At 37.5% G+C, this 25,364-nt stretch overlaps 2 protein-coding genes across 2 annotated transcripts; one reads left to right on the top strand and one right to left on the bottom strand.

Annotated features, from left to right (window-relative positions):
• Positions 1-313: 313 nt before the first annotated feature.
• Positions 314-10,883, top strand: nxpe3 (neurexophilin and PC-esterase domain family, member 3). Its single transcript, XM_055215214.2, has 7 exons — positions 314-687; positions 1,531-1,688; positions 2,810-3,576; positions 4,830-4,900; positions 7,698-7,892; positions 8,189-8,749; positions 9,800-10,883. The coding sequence occupies exons 2-7, from the start codon at positions 1,596-1,598 to the stop codon at positions 9,817-9,819; spliced, it is 1,707 nt and encodes a 568-aa protein (XP_055071189.2). The 5' UTR covers positions 314-687; positions 1,531-1,595; the 3' UTR covers positions 9,820-10,883.
• Positions 10,884-17,840: 6,957 nt separating this feature from the next.
• On the bottom strand, positions 17,841-25,169 carry me3 (malic enzyme 3, NADP(+)-dependent, mitochondrial). Its single transcript, XM_055215880.2, has 15 exons — positions 24,953-25,169; positions 24,257-24,441; positions 23,392-23,525; positions 23,133-23,282; positions 22,760-22,835; positions 22,527-22,688; positions 22,305-22,408; positions 21,681-21,790; positions 21,426-21,523; positions 21,171-21,284; positions 19,783-19,888; positions 19,423-19,565; positions 19,157-19,330; positions 18,972-19,070; positions 17,841-18,776 (listed from the first exon to the last, which is right to left on the bottom strand). The coding sequence occupies exons 2-15, from the start codon at positions 24,434-24,436 to the stop codon at positions 18,615-18,617; spliced, it is 1,812 nt and encodes a 603-aa protein (XP_055071855.1). The 5' UTR covers positions 24,437-24,441; positions 24,953-25,169; the 3' UTR covers positions 17,841-18,614.
• Positions 25,170-25,364: the final 195 nt, after the last annotated feature.

The following is a 25,364-nucleotide window of genomic DNA, read 5'->3' on the forward strand; positions in this document are numbered from 1 at the left end:
AAAAGTAATTAATTCACGAAAATGTAGTGTGCTGGAAGAGATTTTGGCACTAGCTCTGTTGCAGTGAAGCAGTGCCCCCGTGTGGTAATCCAATAAACTGCAATATTCTGTTATTTGATGCAAAATATTTAACAAGAGCAACGTAAAATTAAAGGCAGAATGGATCTCTAAATATAGTTTATAATGTCATTTGAAATAAATGCCAACTGCACCACCAGACCAAGCTTCTTGTACTACACTCGTTTTAATAATACTAATTTTAAAGTCACGTGATTGCATGAAACCTCAAATTGATGACGTAAAATTTTCCCACCAGAAAACCAAAACATTACTGTAGGATTTTATTTATTTATTATTTGCATTTATTTACTCACAATATATTAGCTTCTCAAATACGCCACATCCAAATTTCTTCTAGTAAGCCAGCCGGAAATGATGAGTTTTTTCATCAAAGGACAAGAGTCAGTAGCAAACGCGTCGCTGCGCGTTCATGTAGAACCAGTGACCCTTCAAACCTCGTGTCTGGCTGCTCTAGTATAGCTGCGGAGTGTTGACTTAAGTCTGTATTTTACCGTTAGCTGTGTTACTTTACTGCTGCTAAATGTTTCATTTTGTTGCCTTATTATATGGGTATAAACAAGGGAGTCGGCAAAAAAACAGCGCGTCAGGATCAGAGAATGTGTGCAGGTAGGTAAGCGCCATACATACGCTACATTTGTTTGTGTATTCATGCACAACCTCGATAAGACAAAAATAAATTAATATGCTTTTAATTTGTGACGTTACCGCGTATATTTACAGCAATGTGAAACTGCAGTGTTATTATTGTGAGTAGCAACGTTACACATACCGTTTAACACGGCAACATCGCTGGTTCGGTCATCCTCCAAAATAAATTATATTTTAGCTTGGTCTTGATATCAGCTAGACATCAGACTCGATAAACTGCAGTCGAGGACGACGGATGGCAAATACACAAATTGGTTTAGTTGAAATTCACTAAAATGCTAAGATCCTTCCGCCGTGTTTTTCTCTACAAAATATATGCTTGCTGTTAAGGCTAAACGAAGACCGTCTACAAAGTACACAATAAAAATAAAAAATCTTTAATAATTTTTGGATAATTTATTCTAAACATCGCGCTTCATACGAGTGACTGGTAGGAGCTCACATGAACTGGATGACGCGTTTCAACTTTCTCTTTTACACATCACGAGTTCTTATTTCCGAAGCTAATATGACATTTAATCCCTGAGTTTGAATTTGTATATATTTGCATTTATAAATTTAGAGTTTTTTTATATTTCAGTATTATTTCTGTATTGTATTGGGTACAACTTTCTATACAGTAAATCCAACATAAGCTTTATTTTAAAATACAACATAATACAACATCCACTTGCACCTGATGTTTACAAATCAAAATGGACAGACAGACTGTCCACAAAATTCAGTTTCCAATCAAATGCACATTAAAATCATTTTAAATTAGTTTTTTAATATCTCTTCCATTATGTCCTTTCTGTTTAGTGTGTGGTAATGGCCAGCTATGGCCCTCTTTAGTGCTGGACAGAGCATGACAGAGAGAGGACACCATGAAGAAATACCTGTCTAAATATGTACCTTTCTTCTCGCTTTTGGGACTGGCAGGACTTGCATTGGTTCTATGGAATATAACTATGCTGGAAGTAGGTAGAAGTTACATGGTTGACTGGTTTTTGTAGTGTGTTGGTGTTCAAAATTATCACAATCTTAAAGGGGACATATCAAGTGCTATAACTGGGTCCCCGTAGCTTCTATCAACCTAGAAAATGTGAAAAAGAACAACCCAGTAACTTAGTTTTGGTAAACCACTCTCTACAAGGTCACTGAAATTTGGCTCCCCCTGTGAGGTCAGAAGGGGATAATACCGCCCCTTAAAGGGACACTCCACGTTTTTGAAAATATGCTCATTATTCAGCCCCCCTAGAGTTAAACACTTTATTTTTACTTTTTTGGAATCCATTCAGCTGATCTCCGAGTCTAGCGCTACCACGTTTAGCATAGCTTAGCATAATCCATTGAATCTGATTAGACCATTAGCATCGTGCTAAAAAATAAGCAATCGCCACTTTTAATTTTCTGTCGGTCTTAGTACACAATGTAACTACAGAAGAGTCAAGTTTTAAATAGGAAAAATATCCAAACTCTTTGGTTATTTTTTAGCGCGATGCTAATGGTCTAATCAGATTCAATGGATTGTGCTTAACTATGCTAAAAGTTGTACCGTCATGGGCGTGTCTACTAACCGATTTAGTTACCTGGGTTGTGTTTGTGTGGGGCAGGTCTATCAAAACAAGGTCCAGATTCTATTGGGGTAGAGGTGTGTTTGTTTAGGTGATTTTAAATGTCAACATTCGCTTTCAGAGATCATGCACCCCGCCTTTAATCCGCACTATCCAACCACAGCACTGCCATTTAGTGCAGAGATCAGTTCATTTGCATTTAAAAGGACACCCAAAATGGCACATTTTTGCACACACCCACAAAGTGGCAATTTTAACATGCTATAATAAATTATCTATATGGTATTTAATTTTGAGCTAGAATTTCACATACGTGCTCTGGGGACACAAAATATTTATTTTACATATTTAAAAAGCCTTGTGAAATGTCCCCTTTAAATTAGGAGATATTGTCTTTGTTTATTATATGGTTTCCACAAAAGTTAATGACCTGTGCTGTTCTGTCAATCCAATCTGTCAATCATATCTCTGTAATGTATTCTAATGCTTTTGTGTAATGGAAACTTGCCCTGTTCCCACTGTAGAGCTGGAACTGTCAGACAGTTTCTACTTACCTTCAGCTCCAAAACAGCATACAGTCTGTCCTGAAGATCTCTGAAATGTTTCCTGTGGAATTCAACTACTCCTACTGTTCCCACCTTGGCCAGGAGCCCACTGAAGAGGAGGCTAAAGAGGAGAGATATCTTCTCAAATCCATCTCCTGGTCAGAGCCACCGGTTCTCGGACTGCCGTTGCGTCAAAGTAGTGATCCTGCACAAAGCTATTATATAATCCAAGACTCAGGGGAGCTGCAGGTTGGTGGGCAGCTGGTAGTAAATGTACAGATTAACAACTTTTTGGGTCAACCAAAAAAGCATGGAGGGGACTTCCTAGTCGCACGACTTCATACACCAGAACTGGGGGCAGGTGTGGTAGGACGGGTACTCGACCACAGAAATGGAAACTATTCTCTATTTTTTCCACTGCTTTGGCCTGGTGCTGTTCAGGTGGATGTGACCATGGTACATCCCAGCGAAGCTGTCATGGTCCTCAAGCGACTGCGAGAGGAGCAATCAGACCGTGTCTTCTTCAAGAGCCTCTTCCGCTCACGGTATCTCTCTGAGACCACTTTGTGCAATTTGTGTCTGCCGGTCAAAAAGCAGCCACTTTGCAACTACACAGACCCTTATACCGGAGAACCTTGGTACTGTTATAAGCCCAAATTGTTGGACTGTGACACAAGGATCAATCATGCAAAAGGGGGATATAAAAAAAACCTTCTTACATCATATGAGAAAAAATTCTTCCAAAGGTGAGTAAGATGTTCAACCTATTTTGCATTTGGAGATATCTTTATCAGGCATTAAAGATAAGGTTAAGAGTTGATTATCACCAATGTAATGCTAATATGTTATTGATGATTCAGTGATCACAAAAATAAACATAATGTTCATTACATTTTATCAACACAGCATTTACATTGTTTACAAAAATAGAAATTTAAAAAAATATATTTTTGTTTCAGAAGAGTTATTCAGCCAACAAGGCTTTCAGCCAATTCATGCATAATGATGTTCATAGATCTGCCAATTTTTTTTTGGCCTGGTATCTTTGCACCAGTATATATATAGACGGTTTCATAGGACGCACCTGTGCTGACGCGATACACGTCTGGATCCTAACTTTACCTCCGGTTTCATTTTTTTAATGGTCTGACTAGTTGCTAAACTGATCTCTTGAACAAATGCCTTGTCGAAAATAACAAATGTTTTGGTTTCCTAGGTAATCTGTGTGTGGTTTTTTTTGCTTGTTATATAAATAAACTACGTTTAAAGAACTTTGTTGTTATTTATTCTTAGCGGTTTACCGGAAGTTACGTGCGGACCACGACAGCTGCTTGTTTATGTTGTTACTGCTGAAACCGTCTATATGTGATAATTGTAATTTGTTTAAAATGTTGACTTCTTTGTTGATTTTTAAAGAGCCCCTGTTACGCAGCTAAACAAAAATTGTGTGTTTGGTGTAATACAATGTGTTGACATGGTTTACACACATTATTTTCCACACACCGTACAGAATTGTTGTTCCCCTTAGTGTCCATTTTTCCCAAAGCTCGTTGTTCTGAAAGCTGTGGTGTGCTTACTTTATACATCGTATATTTGAAGAGTTTCATTTCAAAACGAGATAACCACCATTTTTTTAATTGTTCAGAAATCTTGTTTTTTGGTTGTGCATTCCAATTAATATCAATTGAACTGCAGTTGGTTTGTTTTGATTTAAACCTTCATAACATAAAAATTGCAGCTAAGTAGCACCATAAAACAAAATAATAACATGATAACATAATAATAAACATGTTTTGACAAAAATGTTAAAAAATAGATTTATCTCGTTTTGCAACGAAACTCTTCATTTGTAACTTTGCATATCGCTAACATCAAGTTCTAAGACACACTTACACATTAAAGAAACTGTGAAATCATGAAATTCAGATGATAGTGGCTCTTTAATAAAACTTGAAAATGAGTGTGATCATATTAGTTATGATTTTTTTTTTTGTTCTAGTGCAGTAAATATAAAAATTCCAATACATGCTGCAGGGATGGACAATGTGACTGTTCTTCCTGCTTCTAAAGGTACTGTGACTGATTGAATTTCATATACATGATATTTACACTGTGATATTTACGCTGTGATATGTAAATCAATATGGGTCAATATGCAATTTTAGTAAAGCTATAGTTTGTAACTTTTATCTCTCTGTCTCCATCTCTGTTTAAAATTTGAAATTGCGGGTAATTTTTTTGAAAAAAAAAACCAACTGGTTTCCTGCAAAATCTGATCAAACAGCTCTCTAACACTAATTGTTTGTGTAACTGCTTAAAGGGAACATTTCACAAGACTTTTTTCAAGGTGTAAAATAAATCTTTGGTGTCCCCAGAGTATGTATGTGAAGTTCTAAGACGTGGTCCGTCATGTCTGGAGGATAGCCATGTCCATGAGAACTGTAATTGGACTTATGTTTTGGGGTTATTTAAGCCTGTTATAAGTATATAGTTCAAATTTAAAGTAAGTTAGTTGGTGATTTTGTTGTTTGAGCAACCTGCTAGCTAGGTTGCACTAGCCTGGCTCCGCCCTCCTATGTGCTTCCGCTTAATTTTCATTTCGCTTCAGTACTACGTCTGGGACTGCTCTCTCTGTAGAGTTTTGTTTTCTCCTGTAAAAATCTGCAGGACCAATCAGCGAACAGATGGGGGTGGCTAAAAACGATGACGTTGAGGTCGTGCGTCAGTATGAGTTGTAGTTCAGTAATGGCAGCGGAGAAAGACGTGAGAAAATCTATTCGGTCCGTTGTTGCAAAACCGCCGAATATACATAAGTAAAAGCCGGAGCAAGAACCGGGTATGCTAAGTTTTGTTTATTTGATTATTCTTACTTGTTGTTTCCGGCCGGTTCCGGTGCATGATATACGTCACGACCAAACGTTAGCGATTGCTTATGGCAGATTCAGAGTGACTCTGGGCAGATCCAATAGTTTTAAACTTCAACAGAGGACCCTCCTTAAAGGAGGTAACGCTTTGCAATGGAGCGTGGTCAGACTCTCTGTACAAATGAAATGAATGTACGAGAGTCTGGTTGGACCAGGCTAAGGTTGCACGTGCCTGTTGATTCGATATATTTGTTGAGCGCTCTTGCTCACATTATTTATGTGCATTATTTACATGCTACAGTAGTTACACTCCTTTAAGATAATGTAATTAATAGTGGGAAATAATTACAATCTTCGAGCTATCTATCATCGCTCGCCAGACGTTCTACAACATCTGTTTCAGTTTGTGTTTATTAACCCTTTAGTTTCATTTCATCACGCAGCTATTCCCGTTAGAGGTATCAGTTAAAAACATTTGATTAATTAATAATCTAATATGTATTCGTTTTCTGTCAGTTTCTTCGAAATTTAGTTTTTTTTTAATAAAAATATTTTCATTTTCATCATGACGTGTACGCCCCACCCCTTTGATTGCCACTCCCCCAGACCCCACCCATCAGCCTAACCCTACCACCTTAACTAACACATTTTCTGCGGGAAACCCTGGGCGGTATTATCATAATCTCCTTCTGACATCACAAAGGGAGCTAAATTTCAATTACCTTTTTTTCACATGCTTGCAGAGAATGGTTAACCAAATCTAAGTAACTGGGTTGATCTTTATCACATTTTCTAAGTTGATAGAAGCACTGAGGACCCAATTATAGCACTTAAACATGGAAAAAGTCAGATTTTCAAATCCAACTGTTTTATGTTAGACCAAAAAATGTTACAGATTGTAGCTTTGTTAATACAAATGTCCAGTTTAATGTTAAGCCGAAAGTATACTAGGGACGTCCGCGTATGCGCAGCGTCCGCATGACGTCATTTTCGTCATCAGGAGGGTCCGCGGCCGGCCGCGCGGAGCCCAAAATTTGAGACCGCGCGGACAGTGCGCATACTGTCAGCGTATAACAGCGCATGCGCGTGAAAATATTTAGACAGGACACTTCAGTATTAACAATTATACAAATAGGGTGGCCATTCGTGCCAGTTCCGCCGGATACGTCCCGAACATGTTTTCGGGTTCGTTCTCCGGAAGTCGCGTTGGTCGACCGCATACGTTATCAAGGTTTAATATTTCGGGTTTAATTTCAGAAAAGCAACCGTTACATTTCAAGGTAAGAATGAAACTACAATGATTGTATGTCTTAAAAGAAATAAATCTTAATTTTCGAATGTATTTTAACTGAAATGTGAGAACCTCGATGACGTATGCGGTCGAGCAACGCGACTTCCGGAGAACGAACCTGAAAACATGTTCGGGACGTGTCCAGTGGAACTGGCACGAATGGCCACCCTATATACAAAGGAAATGGACAGCATTTGCACACACACTATCGTTTTTCTTCTTTAACTTTTACTTCTTCCAAGAACAGAAAGCTCTGGAGCATGTTTGTTACCATAATCTTTAATTCCTGTTCTTTGTTGTTTGCTAAACTGTGTTTGCAATGGTGGATCAGTTATTTTTCTTTACCTATCCAAAGTTTTTAATGTACTGTAAATGTCACCAAATCAGTGCTGCCTTGACGGCCTGGTAGAGTAATAATTTGAATAAGAAATCATTTGTATTGCGTATAGTGTCGAACGCGGCCATCCGCGTGTAGCTGCGGGGAGTATACTCAAAAAGCTGCGCGGACGCGTGCACGGAAAAAAGGTGTACCACGGCCTTTAGTCAATTCATATAATGTTTTTTGCTTGTTGTTGGTTCTTAAGGTAAGATTCTGAATCCTGAAGTCACTTTGGATAAAAGCTTATTTCAGTTCTACATTTTCTTGTTTTTGTTCCTTAATTCGGTTTCACATTTTATTTCCCTTTTTTAAGACATGTCTGTTTTCTTGCAGGACAAAACACATGGAAAAACCTTGAATTTTCTGGGTTTTACTATCGAGGGTCATGGAGGCCTTTGACTGGTGTTGTCATGCGTCAGTTTAATGACTCTTCAGCTATAACTCAGTGTCTTAAAGGGAAGATGTTGTACATGTATGGAGACTCCACTGTACGACAGTGGTATGAGTATCTTGTTGCCCAGGTTCCAGGTAAGAGATATTTTTGTAACCACCCTTATAGTTGCTGTAAGGGAATTTAGTCGTTTCTTAGTCAGCTTTCACTATTGTACGAACCTCTCCCTTAAAACAAGAAACCAAAACCCAACAAATTGCCTGCAAAGTGCAGGCTAGGCACCTTTAAAGATTTATATATTGAAGTAGTATTAGTGGTATTCCAGAAAAATCACTTACTAAGTCTAAAATTGTTTGCATTTTTTCCTCTTATCCGCAATCCTGATTCTCTTTCTGTTTCTTACTTCCTCCCTTTTCATCTTTCAACACTACAGAGTTTAAGGAATTAAACTTTTACAGCCCAAAAAATGTTGGGCCATTCATGGCAGTGGATAGCAACCACAGCATCATGTTGAGGTACCGCTGTCACGGCCCACCAATCCGCTTCACTACCGTTTCCTCAGCTGAACTGCACTACATCTCTAATGAACTGGATGGTTTGCGAGGGGGCTCCGACACAGTGGTTATGATTAGCATCTGGTCACATTTCAGCACTTTCCCGGTGCAGGTCTACATCCGCCGCCTGCGGCACATCCGCCGAGCAGTGATTCGGCTGCTAAATCGTGAACCAGCAACTTTAGTGCTGATTCGCACAGCCAACCTTCAGAAACTTGACCCAGAGTCTAGCTTGTACAACAGCGATTGGTTCTCCCAACAGCTTGATTCGGTACTTCGGATCATGTTTAAAGGTCTGAATGTCCAGCTGGTGGATGCATGGGAGATGACACTTGCCCATCACCAACCTCATCAGCTACATCCCTCACCTGCCATCATATCAAACATGATTCAGTTCATCTTATCACACATCTGCCCGGTTAGGAGAAAGAGAAAGAGGGGTAAGCTAATGCAAGGCTAAACTTATACAGTATTTGAGGCAGTCTAATGCTGCATGCACATCGCCAGTGACTTATGGTTAACCTAGTAACAGTTATAAACAAATGAGTAACTGTCTTCTCATTAACTGATAATAGACAAATGATGTGAATTACACTGCCTCACTCCCACTGGTAGTCGCCCTTGAAAGTCGCTCATTATTTGCATAAAGTTGAACTTTTTTCAACTTTGTCACGTCCACTTCCTGTCACCAGAAGTCATCAAGATACATTAAAATGAACAAGATGTCGTCGCTCTGTTATTGCTAGCCGCTGGCGGTGTGCACGCAGCTTATGGGATGAGATCTTTTCCTATTTAATTAGTAAGAATTAGGGCTGGGAAATGCAATTATAAGTTAAGCAACATCATATGAAAGTTGCAATGTTTGTAATGCGGTTTTAAATTAGCTGTAAAGTTTTCAAAGACAAATACATTCTTGTGAAAGATGTCTTTGATTTTAACTTTGATGGCACAACATCCATTCCATAAATTCCATGAGTTCTAGATGCAAACTGTTCATTTCAGTGAATCAATCCAAAAATCAGATTCAAAGATTTGTCTTGTCATCAGACAAAATGTCTCATGTAATTGGCAATGACAATATCTTACTTTAGTTATTTTAGTTCACAATGCAGGGAAAACATCTTCAGTCATGATTATTTCCATTTTTGTTTTTAGGTGTTTTAGTTCTTACATTTATCCATGTCACCCTCTTTGACAGTGATGGTAGTTTAGTTAAAATTGTAGAACATCTGATTAAACAATATAAAGATTCATAACAACACTTTCAAATAGCTATCATGGCAGAATATAATATTGTAAGGCTATGCTAACCCCTCTTTGCTTTGTGTTGGCTTAAACAATTTGAATATTTTGCTAAAAAGATAAAAGATTGTTTAAAAATATGCATCCAAAAACATTTAGAGGTCTTTTTATTTTTTTAATGGTTAAAGAGGCAATACATTAAAGAAAGACCGCGGTAAACCCTAACCACTGTTTAACTGTAATTGCAGATTCCTATTGGGCTAGATAAAGCCACATTTGAAGGCAATAAGTATGTCAACAGGAAATGCATTCAGAAGTCTGCTGAATGGTCAACAGATATCTGCAGAATTGCATGCCTTTCATTCACAAGTTCAACACATCCTTCCTGCATTTGTTCAATACATTTCACCATGTTTAATCTGTTCTTCAGATTTCCAAAGCCAGCTTAGAAAATGTGAAAAACTTAGCAAGCAATGAACTGTAAAGTATAAGTAAATTTTTGTATGTAAAAAGTTAGGCATTCATGAGAAAAAAGAGGTATTAAAAGAGTTTTATGATATATGTACTGTATGAGTATCAGCACAGTGTATTCTTTGAAGGATCGCTTTGTAATAATGCTGTGTTAGCCTGTGGCTATATGGCGTTGCATGCGACTTTGGGAGCTTATTTCAATCAGCAATACATATGAAGATTTATGTAAGCATTTCTTCTGGCCAAATACAACCTGTAAACAGCGTAACCCTGAAATATGAAGGACACTCAGCTGCTTATTAAGTGCACATTTACCAGTTTGTCACACTATAATTGTCATCCTAAGATTTGTGATGGTTATATCATGTTTATTGCTTTAAAGTGCTGTACAGTATAAGCCAGTCACAGATAATATGAAGAGTTTGCTTCCAAAATGCGATAATTAAAAAAAAATGAGTTCCCACCAAAATCAGTATGTATCTGGTCAGCATTAAAAATAAAATTCTTAATTATATGCGAAATCTGATATCCGCCGTGTTATTCTGACTTTTTTTCCAAACCGCGACAAACGCCAGTCCTTTGAAAATCTAATTATGGATTTTAATTTTTTATGTTATTATACACTGTAAAACCTAAAAGTTAAAGGCGCTCTAAGCGAATTGACGCGTTTTAGACCATAAAAATGTTTTTGTTACATACAGCAAACATCTCCTCACTATCTGCTTGCTGCCTGTCCGCTGATCAAACTGTAAAAAAACGCGATCTCTGTAGACAGCTCAGGCTCGACAAACGGCAATATCAACATAGTGGCCAAACCTAGCACAACAAAACATAACAAAGTGTTCCAGCCAATAAACATCTAGATGGTTTTGGGTGTGGGAGCGTTCTTGAAAGCACGGACGGTTGAGTGAGGGGGAGTCTTTAGCTATGCTCCGTTTGTTTGAAAACAGTTCAAACATCAACAGGTAGTGACGTCGCAAATTATTCGCTTAGAGAGCCTTTAACTCAACTCAAACCATTTAAGTAAACCGGTTGCATTAGTTTTGAAGCACATACATTTGAGTACTGTGAACTTAAACTAATTGTGTCATGTGCAGTTATGCACTTTTATTTAAAAGCACACTACTTAGATGTAAGTGCATAATTGCACATGACTCAGGTTCACGGTGCTTAAATGTATGTGTTTTAAAACTTAAATGGTCTAGTGCGGCCGATTTGCTTGGATGGTTTGAGTTGAGTTGACTGTTAGGTTTTACAGTGTAACCTAAAGATGCCATGTGAATGTTTGTATCAGAAAGTACTAGTTGTCACTTTTTTGGTATTGAAAACACATTTTTACCCAAATTAGTCAAAATGGATTTATTGCGTTTTGGAACCAAACTCTTCTAAGCGTTTTTGTTTACAATTCTTCACGTGCCTTATTTAACGTTATTGTTTCAATTGTGTCACATGTGGTTTGTGCGATTTGCAGGTATAAAACTAAGGTTATACAACTGAGGAAAGGTGCAGAACCAATATTGTCAATGTATGAAATGTTTTGTCCATCTTTTGTAATTCATGTTGTGAGATCAGGAAAAATGTCTTCATTACCTGTAAACTCAGCTTATTTATATTTACAATATTATAGCACTTTTAAAGCACCCCACAGCTCATTAAACAGAAAGTGCCGTAATTAATGTTTGTTCTGCAACTTTAATACACTACGGCTGCGTCCGAAAACTCTAAATTGCTGCCTGAGGCAGCTTTCCAAGGCATCAAGGCATGTCCGAATTCAATGTTAGATTTACTTCCTGTCTCCTGAGATACCTATGCGTGGGCTTGCAATAAGAATGTCATTGTTCGAGCCTGGTCGAGTTAGAAAAAATAAAATGGCAGCCAATAAAGCGACTCACTGGAGCACAAATGTGGTGAAATACAGGTAGAATTTCACTTTTTACACCTTTTAAATGCATTTCTAGAAACTAGTATTGTAGTTTTCAAATATGTGATTACTTATCACAAAGGCGCTCTCTGTTTATATTTCAAACACGCTGCCTTTGAAGTGTGTCCGAAAGTCTTTCTCTGAGCTGCCTTCATGCCTCCGAAGTCATTTCCTCAGGCAGCAAGGCAACAAGTCACTGCCTTGAGTTTTCGGACGCAGCCTACTTCTGGGTTGGCCATAGGCCACAATAACAAACCAACAGAAATTTATCTCAAAACAGGAAATTCGTCTCAACCGATGATGCCATTACTAAAATGCTTTCATAGCACATTGAATACCACAACCTATTAAATTAGCTTGTGCAACTTTTTATGGCTACAATGTACTCCTAGTAAACCTAACTAAAGTCTTCATTTATTTTTTTAGGTTTATTGTTTCTACATAAAGTCATCCTTCATAATGTAAAGAACATTCTGTAAAAATATAACACTGAGTGCGTTTACATGCACAGTCTTACGCCGATTATGCTTAATAAACTGATAACACGTGGGGTCATGTAAACGCGTAAATCGTTTTTCTTTAATCGGGGAAACCCCATAAACGGCGTACGCAAAAACCGATCGGCACAGGTAGTTTTTTGCTCATTACGCCGATTTCGCGTGGCATGTAAACACCTTAACCGGTGTTGTGTCGAACTCAGTTCCCCCTATGTTTCCCTTTAGTGTAGTGCTTTTATAGCGTTTTCATCACGTTACATTTAGAAAGATTAAAGATTTGAATTGGTTATACTAAAAAGGCATAATATCATGTATTTTATAATACAATTAATTAAATATTTCATACATTTGACAGTTTTCTATTAGGGTATTTCTTTTAAAATATAGCCTGTCTTTTTCTTTTTTTTCCCTTTACTGGTTGTTTTAAAAATGTAATGTTTGCATACATAATTAAATAAATATTATACATATAATATGATTCATACTGTAAAAATAATTGACTTACCATTAAGAACAATACAGATACATTACAGAAATGCACACATACATCTCAGTAGCCATTAAAACTTTAAATATATAAATAATAAAACCTATAACGTGATAAAAACCCCATTAAAACACTACACTGAAGGGAAAAATAGGGGGAACAGACTTCGACACAAAACCTGCTTTCTCACGTTTTTTTTTTTTTTTTTTTATGCTTAAACAAAAAATATACATAACAGTACAATATATGGAAAAGAGTACATAACATAACATCGTGGGTTACATTACATAAACATAAATATAAAGATAATTAAGTTAGCTGAAAGGATTGACACCATTGAAGAGTCTTACAAGCAACAGTATTTTTTGAATTCCTCAAGGAAATTAAATATATATCAACATCTTTCTTAAATATGAAAAAAGAAGGAGTTTTCTTTGAGAATTTGCATTTGTGAATATAAAATTTAGCAAGGAGAAGCAGCAGGTTAAGAATAAATTTAAAATGACAAGGGTCTAATCTCATAGTTTCACCAAAGAACACAATTTTTTGGTTTAAACAGAAATTTTCATAAAGACATCTTTTAACAAAATTTGAAAAGTCAACCCAAAATATTTTGCAGTATATACATTCCCAAAATAAATGAAGGATTGTCTCATCAGCCTGATGACAAAAGGTGCACAAGGGGGAAATATTATTATTAAATTTAGCAAAGTTATAATTAACTGGGTAGCAATTGTGTATAATTTTAAAGGAAATCTCAACCACTTTATTAGGTAAAAATATTTTTTCCTTAAGAAGCCAGAAATCTTCCCATACTATATCATCAAATGTATTATTCCAAAAGCTTACGCAAGCAGGTAAAGATATCTGATCTCTGTTAAGGATTGAGCGAATTTTTTTGTTTGATATACTACTGAAAAGATTTTAATCAACAAATAGATTAGTATTATCAAATATAAAAGAAGAACATAACAGACCTTTAGGGCCAGGATTGACTAAAGGTTTCACACAATCAGGAATTGCCCCAAAAACAATGGCATATCCTCTTGGGGGGACTGGAAAAGAAAAAACTTGCATAAAATGTTCATAAGAGAGCAAGACACCCCTCTCATCTAACAGTTGCTTCACTAAAAGTATATTTTTATCAAACCAATTATTTAAGAAAAGAGACTTATTTTTATATTTAATATTTTGGTTGTTCCAGATAAAATAGTTATGTGGAGAAAATTTATAGTTATATATCAGGGAGCAGCATATTAAGGCCTGTTTATGAAAACTGGACAAAGTTAAAGGTATTTTGGAAATGTTATAATTGCAACGCAACAAAAAATGCAAACCTCCAACTGAACTAAAAATATAATTTGGGCTTTCTCACGGTTTTGTCCATGTGCGCATGTCTCCGCGTATGAAAGATAAATGACACGCGGAAGTAAGCGCAAAGTAACGCATAAAAGTATCCGCTCGACTAAAGCAGTTGGCAGAGAAACTGTTAAAATAGCAGCTCATGTTACATTTACAGGTTCTGAAGACACGAGAAGAGATACAACAGTACAGCTTAAGACAAATATGCCATTGACTTTTTGAACGACTGTTGTGTACTATAGGTGGTGACGTCACTGCCTGCGAGAAAACTGATAATTCTGCAAGTCCCATGTAAACGCAGTTGTCTGCATAGCCGGCTTATTGATTTGCATGTAAACGCATGAAAACAGTTTTCTGTAATAAGCCGATTTTGATAGTTATCAGCATATGCTGTGCATGTAAACGTACTCATTGATATCTTTAAAATTGACTGCGTAAGATCGTGTCGAAAATTGAAGTCATAGTGAAATTGGTTTTCACAGGCAGGGTATAGGCTACATGCCGTGCTAATGCAAGCCTGTACCAGCTGAGCTATTGAAACTGTGATACAGTCATATTAACACGAAACAAAATGTTAAATAGATTTTTATTTGAAGATTCTTCCAAAATTTGTAGTCTTGTAGCATATTATATGCAATCTGAAATAAGCATTGTTGCTTCATATTGCCCATTTCACTAAGGCAGGTGGTCGCACACTATATTTGATGCAATGGCAACCCTCCTCCCATTCACTATTGTTTGATAAAGGTCACAGTAGCTTGCGGCATTGATCAAGCCATGTTATTATGTTTGGCTGCTCAGGATGCTCTATAAGTAATTTAACTACATAAGATTTAAGAAACCAACAGAGCCCCTCTGTATGTATTCTTATGTTTGTTTTGTGGTTTCCTTTTTAGTATACGTTTAAAAAAAACAGGCTGTGGGTTTCCTGTACTCTTTAGTAAGCAAGGTTACATGCAGTTTTATGTGACTATAGTTAATAAACTGACAATGTGCAAGGTCACGTTAACATGTAAAACGTTTTTCTTTACCGGAGAAAGGCCAAATATCTTATCCTACTGAAATAAAGCTGGTTTGCTGGTTTAAGATGGTCCTCCCAGTCTGGCAAAGCTGGTGGGTTGAGATTAGAAGCATCAAAGCAAAGGGGTGGTTTCCCAGACAGGCATTAGCTTAAACCAGGACTAGGACTTTGTTAAATTAGGATATTTAAGTGATTTTTAAAAGCATACATTATAAAGAAACACTACAGGTGTGCATCTTGAGACACAACACTCGCACTGATATATTTTAAGATACGTCAGAGCAAGTTATTTTCGATTAAGACAGTACTAACATTTAAGTTAGTCTGGGACTAGGTTTAAGCCCTGTCTGGGAAACGGCCCCAATGACAATGTCAAGGACTGAAATCAGTCAATATTAAAAATATCAAGGTTATATTTTACAGCTTGTTCTTTACATTATCTCCCAGTTCCACAGACAAAGCTTAAGGTTAGTTCTAGACTAAAACACGTGTTTGAGCTGTCCCCATTGAAAATAACTTGCACTGACAGATCTTCAAATATGACAGTGCCATGGATTTGTCTCAAGATACATACCAGTAACGTCTAGTAAAGGCATGTTTATAAAAGATGGTCAAACATCTTAATTTAACTAAGGCCTAGTTTTGGCTTTAGCTAAGCCTTGTCTGGCCTATGTATGATTATTTTAAGTAAAACATGAAAAATAATGCTGGGTTATTACAGACTGGGTCTTAAATATACATATGAATATTTAATACATAAAAATAACACAATTGTGTGTTTAGTATTTAACAAATATTTTTTAGAAAGAACCTGCACAAGCTAAATAAAATTATTATACAAGTTAGTAGTATAAGTTACCCTTTAAACCCATGGTTATTTCCTGCACTGTCAGAAAAAAAGTCAAAAAATATTTCCTAGCGGTCACCTGGCAGTACCCTTTAAAAAGTCCTACTGTAATATGTACCATTTAGGTACATATATGTATACATTTGTACTAATGTGCACTCTTTGGTACTAATATGAACTGTTTAGGTACAAAAGTGTACTTTTTCCAAAGGGTACCGCCAAAGTAAAAGCTAGGGACTATTTTTTGGAAGAAAAAAAATCTAACAGTGTGAACAGTACAATTTCAAAAAATTAGTTGAATTAAAGGTGCGTTGTGTAAATTTTAGCAGCATCTAGTGGTGAGGTTGTGAATTGCAACCAACGGCTCAGTCCACTGCTCACCCCTCGCTTTTGAAACGCATAGAGAAGCTACGGTAGCCGGCACCGGAAAAACATGTTATCGTCAGAGACAACTTAGTAAAAAAGGTTTGTCCATTAAAGGATTAGTCCATTTTCTTAAAAGAAAATCCAGATAATTTACTCACCACCATGTCATCCAAAATGTTGATGTCTTTCTTTGTTCAGTCGAGAAGAAATTATGTTTTTTGAGGAAAACATTGCAGGATTTTTCTAATTTTAATGGACTTTAATAGACACCAACAATTAATACTTAACTCAACACTTAACAGTTTTTTTCAACGGAGTTTCAAAGGACTATAAACAATCCCAAACGAGGCATAAGGGTCTTATCTAGCAAAACGATTGTCATTTTTGACAAGAAAAATAACAAATATACACTTTTAAAGCACAACTTCTCATCTAGATCCAGTCCTGATGCGCCAGCGTGACCCGACGCAATACGTCACCACGTCAAGAGGTCACAGAGGACGAACGCGAAACTCCGCCCCAGTGTTTACAAGTGTGGAGAAAGAGGACCTTTCCTACATTGTTGTATGTCAACTGATACTAATTAATGTCTTTGTGTCAGTTTATTGTTTACAATGGTCCGCAAATGTGCGTTTTATATATGTAACACGTGACCTCCCTATACATCACTACGCATTTACATTAGGTCGCGCTGGACCGGACCTAGACGAAAAGTTGTAGTTTAAAAGAACATTTTTTATTTTTCTTGTCAAAAATGACAATCGTTTCGCTAGATAAGACCCATATGCCTCGTTTGGGATCGTTTATAGTCCTTTGAAACTCCGTTTAAAAAAAAACTGTTAAATGTTGAGTTAAGTATTAATTGTTGGTGTCTATTAAAGTCCATTAAAATGAGAAAAATCCTGCAATGTTTTCCTCAAAAAACATAAATTCTTCTCGACTGAACAAAGAAAGATATCAACATTTTGGATGACATGGTGGTGAGTAAATTATCTGGATTTTTCTTTTATGAAAATGGAATATTCCTTTAAGGGCTTCTGTAAAAACATGGCGGCATAAAATGGCAACTTCCACGTAAGGGGACCCTTGGTCTATGTAGATAAAAACATCTCATTCTAAGGTGATAAAAACGTAACGGTTCAAAATAAAAAGGTCTTTATACACCCCTGATAATTTAGTTTTATATATATGTTTTGCATTTCTGTCAAGAGATCCTTCTAAAAATTACACACTGCACCTTTAAGTTTAAAAGTGTTGCATTAACAGAATTTGCAAGAACCCGTGGTGTAAAAGTAATCTGTAAAACAATCCCACATATGTTTAAAATTGTTTATTTATTTAAAAGTCACTGTCCCTTCAAAATCTCTGAATATCCGAAAATAGAAATCCAGTTGTGCGTTATTCATAAGCAAAGCTTCATAAATCTAAATGAGGAGCAACAAAAACAATTCCACATACTGCCAAATAAAAAGACAAACATGTTCATCTCAGATGGTCACTTAAATAAACTTAACTCATGCTAACAATGACCAACACTCATTGCTCCTTGACAATACGTTTAAAATAAAATAAAAAACTTTGGCATAACATGTGTCACAACGAGAACTGTTATAAAAACATCTTAAAAGCACTTGATGCACACGGCAGTCAAAATTCCTCTTTGTACAAACATGCAGGACAGGCATTCTGAAATTGCCACGTGGGAGTCACCGTACGGGAACAATCTCTCCCTACACTAATATTTGCATTTGCAGGAGTGATCAATTATTGGAGTAGATAACTAGTTAAAAATAACAAGTGCGGAAAAATTGCTAACATAAAAGAAAGACCGTAGAGGTCCAAAGAAATAACTGTTTATGACTGCTGCATGGATCACTGGTGTGGAATTGAACAGGGATGAGGATGTTGCAACTGGAAATGCATCCTGAATGTCATATTGACACTTATATTTTATGTTGCTCTCTGAAATCAGTCAGCTACTGTTTCAGCACTGGGCGTAACTGGAGTGTATAACAAATGATTACGAACTAAGAGATAAGGCTTGTGACTGATAAGAGTAAACCATAATACAGAGGCTGGTTAACTAATGATCTACACATCCTGAACCTGCATGGCATCCTTGGGCCAGCTGTATGAATCCACAGTAAAAGAGTCGTAGTCGGAGTTGTAGACATGGGATAAAACAAAGGCTTCTTTATCTTTGGGTTCAGGATACCAGGAAGCAATTTCCTGCTTGTAGGCATAGTCCACGATCTGATGGAGAAACAAGAAGAGTAAATGCACACGGCTCCACACACATTATGACCTGAAAGCTCATATAAACAAATTTGCTCAGTTATTATCTCTTAATTTAGCATAGTCTCATTTCATACTTCAAATAAATGCAGATTGTGCTAAGCATATTCTTTCTATTAGTAATTATAGTTGTCTGTATATGGAAACGTTTACCTTAACAGCAATTTTGAAGGATGCCTCTCTGATGGTATTTAAAGGAGGGTACAGTCTACCCTCCGCTAGATGCTCTTCGGTAACCATTTCTGATATAGCCTAAGAGAGAAATCATCAACAGTGTTTTAATATGAGCCGTTTATTAAACATAACCATTTATACGCTAACTCTACATGCATTTTCACCTCTGCTGTTGTAAGGAAAATTTCCTCTGAGATGTGGCGCACGCCACAGGCGATGACTCCCAATGCTACACCGGGAAACACGTAAGCGTTGTTTCCTTGACCGGGGTAGAATGAGCGTCCATCTGGAAGAGTCACCTTTTTAAAGGGGCTTCCACTGGCAAATATACCCCTACCCTGTGATACACACACACACATGCCACAATGGACGTTATATTATACATCTCACTCAAGCAGCATATTATGCAAATAAAGCAAGCATATGTTACCTCAGTGAGCGTGTAGCATTGCTCTGCTGTGCACTCAGCTTTGCTTGTAGGATTGCTGAGGGCAAAAATGATTGGTCGCTCATTGTAAGCTGCCATGTTTTTGATGATTTTCTCAGTAAAGGCACCACTTATAGCAGCCACACCTGTATAAGGGATTACAGAGACCAACAATAATAATTAAAAAAAACACACTCAACGTAGTCGTTAAATATTTAAAATGATAATGCCCCCTTGTGGCTTAACTGTGTAAAGGTGGGAAAAAGGTAGAAGAAATCCTGTGCAATCATTATTTACTAAGTGTAGAAAAGTATAGATTTGTCAATCTTGCATATGCAGCCATTGTGGTTATGCAATTCATACCAATGATAGCAGTAGGCTTGATGGTTTCCACTACTTCCTCCAGAGTCTTTATGTGTGGATGGTCATGAGCAAATTCCTCCTTTTCATGATTTAGATGACTTCTACCCTAAAAGACACAGAGACACAAAGTGAGTTTGTGAAAATGTACGACTGCATTTAAAGGGGACATTTCACAAGACTTTAGGATGTAAAATAAATCTTTGGTGTCTCCAGAACATGTATGTGAAGTTTCAGCTCAAAATATCATATGGATAATTAATTATAGCATGTTAAAATTGCCACTTTGTAGGTGTGAGCAAGAATGTGCGTTTTGGGTTTGTCCTTTAAATGCAAATGAGTTGATCTCTGCACTAAATGGCAGTGTCGTGGTTGCATAATGCAGATTAGGGGGCGGTATTATCCCCTTCTGACATCACAGGGGAAGCCAAATTTAAATTACCTATTTTTTAACATACAGAGAATGGTTTACCAAAACTAAATTACATGAGTTCTTTTTCACATTTTCTAGGTTGAAAGAATCACTGGGGACCCAGTTATAGCACTTAAAGGGACACTCCACTTTTTTAAAATATGCTCATTTTCCAGCTCCCCTAGAGTTAAACATTAGATTTTTACGGTTTTTGAATCCATTCAGTCGATCTCCGCGTCTGGCGGTACCACTTTTAGCATAGCTTAGCATAATCCATTGAATCTGATACGACCATTTAGCATCGCACTCAAAAATAACCAAAGAGTTTGGATATTTTTCCCATTTAAAACTTGACTCTTCTGTAGATACATCGTTTACTAAGACTGAAAAAAAAAGTTGCGATTTTCTAGGCAGATATGGCTATGAACTATACTCTCATTCTGGCGTAATAATCAAGGACTTTGCTACCGTAGCATGGCTCCAGCAGGCGCAATAATATTACGCAGCGCCTGAAAATAATCCCCTTGGTTACGGTCCATAGCAGAGGACTATTTTCAGGTGCTGCGTAGTATCGTTGCGCCTCCTGCTGTCATGTTGCAGCAGCGGGGTCCTTGATTGTTGCGCCAGAATGAGAGTGTGGTTCCTGACCATATCGGCCTAAAAAATCGCAACTTTTAATTTTCTGTCGGTCTTAGTACACGATGTAACTACAAAAGAGTCAAGTATTAAATTGGAAAAATATTGAAACTCTTTGGTTGTTTTTTAGTGTGATGCTAATGGTTTAATCTGATTCAATGGATCATGCTAAGCTATGCTAAAAGTGGTACCGTCAGACCCGGGGATCAGCTGAATGGATTACAAAACTGTAAAAATCAAATGTTTAACTCTAGGGGAGCTGGAAAATTAGGATATTTTCAAAAAAAAAAAGTGGAGTGTCCCTACAGCTTGAAAAAAAGATTGAAAAGACTAGTTGGCTAACCTTCACAATGAGGCCTTTGGAGTCCACCATCCAAATCCTCTTAACTGCTTCAGCGTGAGACACACCCTCCTTGGCCATGGCCATGACCAGTAACTTAGCAATGCCCAAGGCAGCCTGGTCATGTGACAAAGAATAAGTAAAAAAATAACTGGTAAATGATCATACAAGCATATGTAATAGTTTTTACTTAAATACTCTTATTTATTTATGTATATGCATTTTTTCAGTATATGTTAACAGCTGAAACTGCATTACCTCTCCAGCTCCCTGAAATACGAACTTGTGGTCCGAAAGTTTGTTCTTTGTTATTTTAAGAGCAGCGAGGATCCCAGCCACAGCAACTGAAGCTGTGCCTGATGAAGATAGAGGAGGGTATGGGCTTCAGTTTAGGACTTTAAATTAACAATACAAATAATCAAAATCTTCACTACAAAATCAGGATTAAATCAAATGTGTGTGTTTGTTAAACCACAATTGCTTTTTTGTTTAAGCATTGTGCATCATGCTTACCTTGGATATCATCATTAAAGGTGCAGTAACGGTTACGGTACTTATTGAGGATGCGAAATGCATTGCTATTGGCAAAATCCTCAAACTGAATAAGACAATTCATCCCATACCTGAAACAAATGACATAAACAATCTTTTTTAAAAAAGTTTATTTTGCACGTCTTAAAGGGGACATTTCGCAAGACTTTTTTACAATAAAATAAATCTTTGGTGTCTCCAGAGTATGTATGTGAAGTTAAAGCTTAAAATATCATATAGATCATTTATTATAGCATGTTAAAATTGCCACTTTGTAGGTGTGAGCAAAAATGTGCTGTTTTGGGTGTGTCCTTTAAAATGCAAATGAGCTGATCTCTGCACTAAATGGCAGTGCCGTGGTTGGAAAGTGCAGATTAAGGGGCGGTATTATCCCCTTCTGACATCACAGGGGGAGACAAATTTCGATGACCTATTTTTTCACATGCTTGCAGAGAATGGTTTACCAAAACTAGTTATTGGGTTGATCTTTTTCACATTTTCAAGGTTGATAGAAGCACTGGGGACCCAATTAAAGGCACTTAAACATGGAAAAAGTCAGATTTTCATAATATGTCCCCTTTAATTTCACACCCCTAAACAACTTACTTGTCAGTGACGGCTTGCATGAACTCATCAATAAGATCATCGTATTCTTTGCCCCTCACTCTTTTGTGCTTCAAACCAATGTACAAGGGGTCATCCAAGAGAGTCTGAACAAAAATAAACAGAAGTGGGTTTCAAATCCAAACACATCTGTTTAATATACTACTACAAACATCAGAGTTTTACATCATGCATTTAAATGTAACAATCTGATTCTTATTGTACCTGATTATCAGTGCCCACATCTAGTAGCACAGGCAGGCATTGCTGGGGTGGCACTCCTCCGCATGCAGTATACAAAGCCAGTTTGCCAACTGGGATGCCCATTCCATAACTGCCCAGGTCTCCTAATCCTAGGATTCTCTCTCCATCAGTCACCACGATGGCCTATTAATGCACATATAATTGAATCGTCCATCTAGTAGCAGTAGTTGACAATCCTATTGTTCTGCACAAACCTTGATGTCCTCCTCCGGCCACGAGTTCAGCATGGAGGCAATATGTCCCTTGTCATGGATTGTAATAAACAGCCCTCTAGAAAAAAAAGCACACACACTCACCACGTGACCTCACCACTGTAATCATCATATTAAATCATCTAAATCAATGCATAATAAAAATCCATTATTTTTTTGACCACAGTATGCATACAATCGCATTTGGACGGTGCATGGGTGTGTCATATGAGGCCAACACTACTACAGCTATACAACATATTTTCTTTTTGCATGAAAACCAGTAGGGCTGCTTTAACTGTTTTAGGTAAAAGCACGTGATTCAGCATAGGTCTGGCTAAACTAGTCATGCGAGAATATGTAAATAAATATTCACCTTGGTCTTCTGAAAGCTAGGCCATACTGTTGACAGGCCAGGCCCACGGTAGGAGTATAGACAATAGGCATGAATTCTTCAATGTCAGAGGTCAACACACGATAAAAAAGTTTTTCATTCCTGTCCTGCAGGGTCATCAGCAATATGTATCTAAATGGTGAGAAGAGTATAAAAGTAGTGAAGTTAAAGTATTTAAATACTAAAGTATTGTTTGTCATTGTGGCTTCAGGTCAAGGTAAGTATCGCTAGGTCTGTTTACTTGTCAAGTGGGTTGCTGCGTGTCTCGTAACTCTTCATGACCCGAAGCACTTGTACATCCTGAGATAAGAAACAGGGAGGAAGCAGGCCGTGGATACCCAGCTGTAACCGTTCTTCCAGAGTGAACGCCATGCCCTGTTGTAGCACATGATTCCTTTACCAAAAACACGTGACAGCTGCACATGCCAACCAAAAATGCCTCGCTCATTTTACAGTCTGGTTTGAATACAAACGATCACCCTGCTAGCCGGACCTGCCTCTGAGCAAATTCCCAGTTTGGGGTGGTCACATCACATGCTGGATCTATTTATTTCTAACCAATGGGAAGCAGGAATGGCCACCCTCCCCTGTTAAGATTCTCCATTCATTATGTTTACGTCTTACATTTTCCATCCATTGTGGCGTCAAAGGCAAGTACTAAAGTTCTCTCATACTGCCAGTCATACTGTACTCGTTCTTCATCCCCAGCTTGCAGGTCTTTGCAAATAGGACATTGTATATGAAACCAACATTGCTCTATGTCATATCCTGCAACTTCACATGTACTAAATACGAAATCTCCAAACCCCCACATATTCAGAGGCAACTTTCACATCTCTTACAATTCAGATCCCTTATGGGGAACATACATCATTTGTTCTAACATAAGGCTATAACTTTGCATGCAATTGTCCTACTTTTTTATCTTTATATCTCTTATCAATTAATGGACTTTGGTATTAATATATGCTATAAAATGATATCAAAGCTCTAGCTGCTGACAGTGCAATACCAGTCACGTAGAATATGCCAATCTCACATCGGCTTTGTACAAAATTACATATCAAATCGCTCTCGCCATCCTCCATCCGAGTTTTGGGGCTTACCTTGTTCAGGTGGGGGTTCCTGGTGATATCATAGCCTCGCTTTTTGGTAAAGACGGTGCCCTGGGACCCCACAACTGAGTGACAGACCCTCACTGCCCCAGTGAGAGCAGCAGGAAGACACGGTGGACTGGAGAAAACCCTGCACAGGGACAGCACACTCTTACCTGAGAGAGAGTTCATGATTCCTGGTATTTGCCATCAATGTCATAAAAATTATGAAAATATTTCGTTTTAAACACCTACTGAAAAACAATACCACTACAGAAATTTTAGTGGAACCACGGCTTTGCTAATAGTAATCACCAAAAAAGCATGGTTACTACAATTTTACCACAAACAAACATGGTTAATTTTCATAAGGATAATGAATTCACAATAGTAACGCTAAGTTAGGTATTTTCGCAAAACTCGTGGTTATCATGCTGGTGTTTCGCTGTTTGTGAGAGTGTAAAGCTGCAACAAAGAAACAGATATGACTATTAATAATAGAGAACTTGCAAGTTCAGCAAGTTTGTCCCGTAAACAAGGCCTTTGGGTGGAACACAATTATCTGCAAAAAATGATTGGTGTTTAAAAATGAATTACGATGTGTAGATGTTCAATAAACTTCTTCAAACATATTTTATTTTAAGGCCGGCTGCACGTTTTGGTGGTCGATCGGCATTGTTTCTCTAGAAGACCGGTTTGTTTACGTACCTGACAACAGCCCGACTCTGTGCTGATCAGTCCACCGGCAGCCTCTGATTCACTAGGTTAATACAAACGGTATCCTGCTCCTGCCAGTCTCCCCAACGATCGTTCAGCCGCGGAGGATGATAATGTGTTGTAATCAGTTAAACAAACGATCCAGGTTTGTTTGATGTTAGGCGTGTTCTACTTTGTGCGGGTCTGCGCAGAACAATCGACTTTATGACATCAAGAGACCGCGAGAGCATTCGAGAACTAACGACTAAATGTAAGCGTTTGAATTGAGCTCGCGATACTTGATGTCATACGTCGAACGGTCTGCGCAGTTTTGCGTGAAGTTGAACTCGCCTTTAAACCCGCCCCTTTTAGGCAAGACTGGCAAATAGGAGGACGCGATTCGAGTGACGGCGTTTCCTTATAA

The sequence above is a fragment of the Misgurnus anguillicaudatus genome, chromosome 17, assembly GCF_027580225.2.
Source record: "Misgurnus anguillicaudatus chromosome 17, ASM2758022v2, whole genome shotgun sequence".
In the NCBI taxonomy this organism is placed as follows: domain Eukaryota; kingdom Metazoa; phylum Chordata; class Actinopteri; order Cypriniformes; family Cobitidae; genus Misgurnus; species Misgurnus anguillicaudatus.